The sequence below is a fragment of the Achroia grisella genome, unplaced genomic scaffold, assembly GCF_030625045.1.
Source record: "Achroia grisella isolate CSIRO2021 unplaced genomic scaffold, CSIRO_AGI_Agris_v1 utg509, whole genome shotgun sequence".
Lineage (NCBI taxonomy): Eukaryota > Metazoa > Arthropoda > Insecta > Lepidoptera > Pyralidae > Achroia > Achroia grisella.
In genome coordinates, this window is record NW_026712902.1 from 953,092 (window position 1) to 956,782 (window position 3,691).

The 3,691-nt window shown below is 51.1% G+C and overlaps 1 protein-coding gene across 1 annotated transcript; it reads right to left on the bottom strand.

Moving 5' to 3' along the window:
• Window positions 1–376: 376 nt before the first annotated feature.
• Window positions 377–1,180, bottom strand: LOC131846267 (reticulon-4-like). The gene has a single exon (XM_059195531.1). The coding sequence runs from the start codon at window positions 1,178–1,180 to the stop codon at window positions 377–379; it is 804 nt and encodes a 267-aa protein (XP_059051514.1).
• Window positions 1,181–3,691: the final 2,511 nt, after the last annotated feature.

Genomic DNA, 3,691 nt, shown 5'->3' on the forward strand with positions numbered 1-3,691 from the left:
CAGTAGTTTGCCGGGAGGCTGATATACGGATGCCACGGCGAGCGGTCGGTGGCCGGTCATGCCGAGAAGACAGACGGAGGCCTCCATATGAGTGAGAGGCGGTGTTTGTAGCGGTATACAATGTAGGGACCGTTTATAGTATATGAGCGTACCGCCGCCTCTACAGGCGGTGCGGTCGTTCCTAACTAAGTTGTAATTGGCGATTCTAGGATCGCGGACTGAACGTTTCAGTAGGGTCTCCTGCACGAGGAGAATATCGACTTGGTGGTCAGTGAGAAAGGAGGCGATTTCCTCCTTTTGTTTTTTAATCCGAACGCGTTAAAAAACGCTATTCGAACGGACCGAGGCTTTTCTCTCTGAGCTCGAGTACCCATAATTACAGGTTAAAATTGAGGATGGCGGTAAGTACGCCGATGTGCTCGCAGACGGCTGCGAGCCTATTTTGGGGCGACTCCTTATACAGGCGGAGCTTGGAGGCCAGAAGGGCAATCTCGTTAGGGTCGATGGTGCTGGCTAAGCGAGCGACCAATGCGAAGTCCTGCGCGAGGGAGCTGCCGTTGGCCTTGGGGGCCGCGGGCAGTGTTTTGGGGACGGGTTTGTGTATGGGCATGGGCGGGGCCGATTGGGCGGGCGGTGCCGACTGGGCGGGCGGGGCTTTCTGGGCGGGCGGGTTGGGTGCTACCTTGCTTACAATTGCCGGGGGTTTAATCCAGGCATTGTTAGCAGGCAGTGGGGCGGGTACGAGTGGCTCGGGTTGTGTTTGAGCCTTGGCGGGGGCACGTGCCGGAGCACGGTTGCCCTGGGTGTGGGTGGCCTTCTTTTTGGCGGGACGTGGGGCGCGTGAACAACCGCGGTAGTTCGCGGTGTGACCCTCTGTGAGGCAGAGGGTGCAACTGGGGGGCGTGGGGGTGTTGGGCCTACGGCCGCAATCTGCGGTGGCGTGATCGCCTAGGCACTTGACGCACCGTGGGCGAGCGAAACAATTACGGGCAGAGTGCCCGTAGTTCTGACAACGGTGGCATTGTCCGGGGTAGGTACGCTTGCGAGGCGCCTCTACGGAGAGTGAGGATAGTTGGCAAACGCTCTTTATATCAAAGATCGATTTGCCTTCTGGGGATAAGTCTAATACGACTAGAACAAGGTCGATAGGGGCCTTGTTGCGTGAGCGCGACTGGTACATACGATGTACCTCGTGCGCTGGGTAATTCTGGGACTGAAGGTCCTCAAGGATGGAGTCTGTTGAGAGCTCCTTGGGTAAACCGCGTATTACAACGCGGAGCTTTTTTCTCTTCCTCGAGAGCATAGGTGTGATAACCTATGTTTTTCTCCCGCAGGAAGGTGGTGAGACGACGATGGTCGTCAGATGATGGGACTGATACTTTGATCCCTATTGAGGTAGCCTTAGCATGGCTGAAATTGATATGCTTGTTTTTAAGCATATTGGATACGGTGTTCCAGGCACTTTTGTCCTGGATAATGACGGGGGGCGGGGCTTTGGTCTCGGGGTGCGACTTGCGTGCACTCGGACCGGGGGCGGTTTTAGCGGTGCCGTCATGGGCACGCTTTGTTTTGGCTGGCTGGGAGCCCTGGGTCTTCTTGGCACGCTTGTTGCCAACAAGAATAAAATCGTCCTCGTCTGAGGAGACCGGGGGGATGGGAGAGGGGACGTCGCCGTCGCGGATGGTGTCGAGCTCCATACTAGGAGCGTCAAGCTCCGCGACGGAGTCGTCCTGCTCCATGGCGGGCGAGGCGGGTTCGGCCTGGTCGGCTTGGGTCGGGGGAAGCGGCGGGAGCCGTTGCGAGTCGTCCTCGAATTCGTCAGTGTCAGTGTTCGGTTCGTCAGTGTGAGTCATCATTGGGGACGCGGGGGGCGAGCTGTACACTAAGTGGACGGGCTTGGCGGCTTTGAATGCTATAAAAGCATTTAAGATGCCGGGACACTTTTTTTTCCAGGAACTGGAAGAACAGAGGCATATCGGCCTCTGATAAGGACATTTTTTTGAACAGTAGTAATGTTAATTACCACTGTTCAAAAGAATAGAATAAGAGTAGAAATAGTAATATAAAACAATACAATAACAATACAACACAATAACAATACAATACAATGAAACAATAGGGTAAGTCAGTACTTAAGATAAGGACGGTCGTCGGCGGGTGCAGCCGACGGTGTCAGCGGGGGCCTCCCTGCCGGGTGAGGCAGGGGGGTGAGTGCCTATTGATATGTGACCCTAATATGTAAGATCACTAATCTTATTGAGTGAAAAATGTGTACCTAAGCGAACCTACTTGGTGGCGTCGGCGGCGGGCGGCAGGCAGCAGGCGTCGGCGGGTGTTGGTGGCAGCGGCGGCGGCTCGGATCGGCGCGTCGCGCAATAGGCGTGACGCACCTCCCTAACTCACGACAGTCCGTGCCACTGAACGTCCACACACAACACTTCACTTCACTTGAACGAAGAGAGTTTCTCCTTCAGTCCTCACAACACAACACTACACACGCGGAAAGTCCGGTAGCACTGTGTCGGATGCCGAGAGCGCGGTCGGCCGCGGTAGGCGCGGGACACGGAGGCCCCGGGCCACGCTAGGTGCACCGAGTGCACCTAACACGCGGCGAAGTATAAGAATAAGAACGCGCGAACGTAACTGCGCTACGTGCGCGCGCGGTGGTTTGCTCGAGGGAGCAGAGAACAGCGAGACGGCGGCGGGACTAGCGAGCACATACGTGCGTTCGCTAGCGCGTCGGTCAGCGGAATACCTCTGATTTATTTGGAATGCTTTACAACTTATGTGCGTAAAATCATGTCATTAGTATACTATACAAACAGGTGATTCCATTCATGAAGTGAGAAGGCAATGCTAGTGCGCTCCCGCTCGCACCGGGTTTATAAGCGCGGCGATCGCGTTGCGCCGGCAGTTGGCGCGTAGCTGTGTTCCACTACTCTTGTGTGCTGCTACAAATACTTAGATATATATTTTTGGTAAATACATACATAATATACTACATGGAAAACACCCAGGCCGATATAAACAATCATACTCATGAATACAAATGTTTGCACCTGCGAAGAATCGAACTCGCGACCATGAGAAGCAAAGCGGTAGCGGTTTAGACATAATTATTATACATATAGTAAAAAATAATGTCGCAACTATCTGTTCGCTTATATCTTTTATTTCGTAATGGATTTTAATATAGTTTTCAGCAATAGATAGAGAGATTCAAGAGGAAGGGTTATATTTTTAATATATGCGTGTTATAGTATAGAACGAAGAGAGAAATTCAATGATTTGTAATGCATCCAGATGTATCCAGTATCCAAGATGTATGTAGAGCACTAGTACTATACAAAATGAAAATACACCGGTAAATATCAGGTAGACTTTTTACTAGACAACTGATACAAATACATAGATATATGTCTTAAAACACCCAGACCGATACGAACAATCATACTCATGAATATTTTTTTGTACCATGAAAGGAATCGAACCCGCTACCACCACGTAAGGTAATGTACTAGAACACCGAGGGTGTCTAAATGTTAGTCTGTAAGGTTTTTTATAATATAGACCAGTACTAGCCTGAATTAAATAAATAAATAAGCAGAACAAATATACAATGTTTAACTGTAATCTGCCAGAGATATGTTTTGGACGAGTCTCTGTTATAATCTTGTAAGATATATCAACT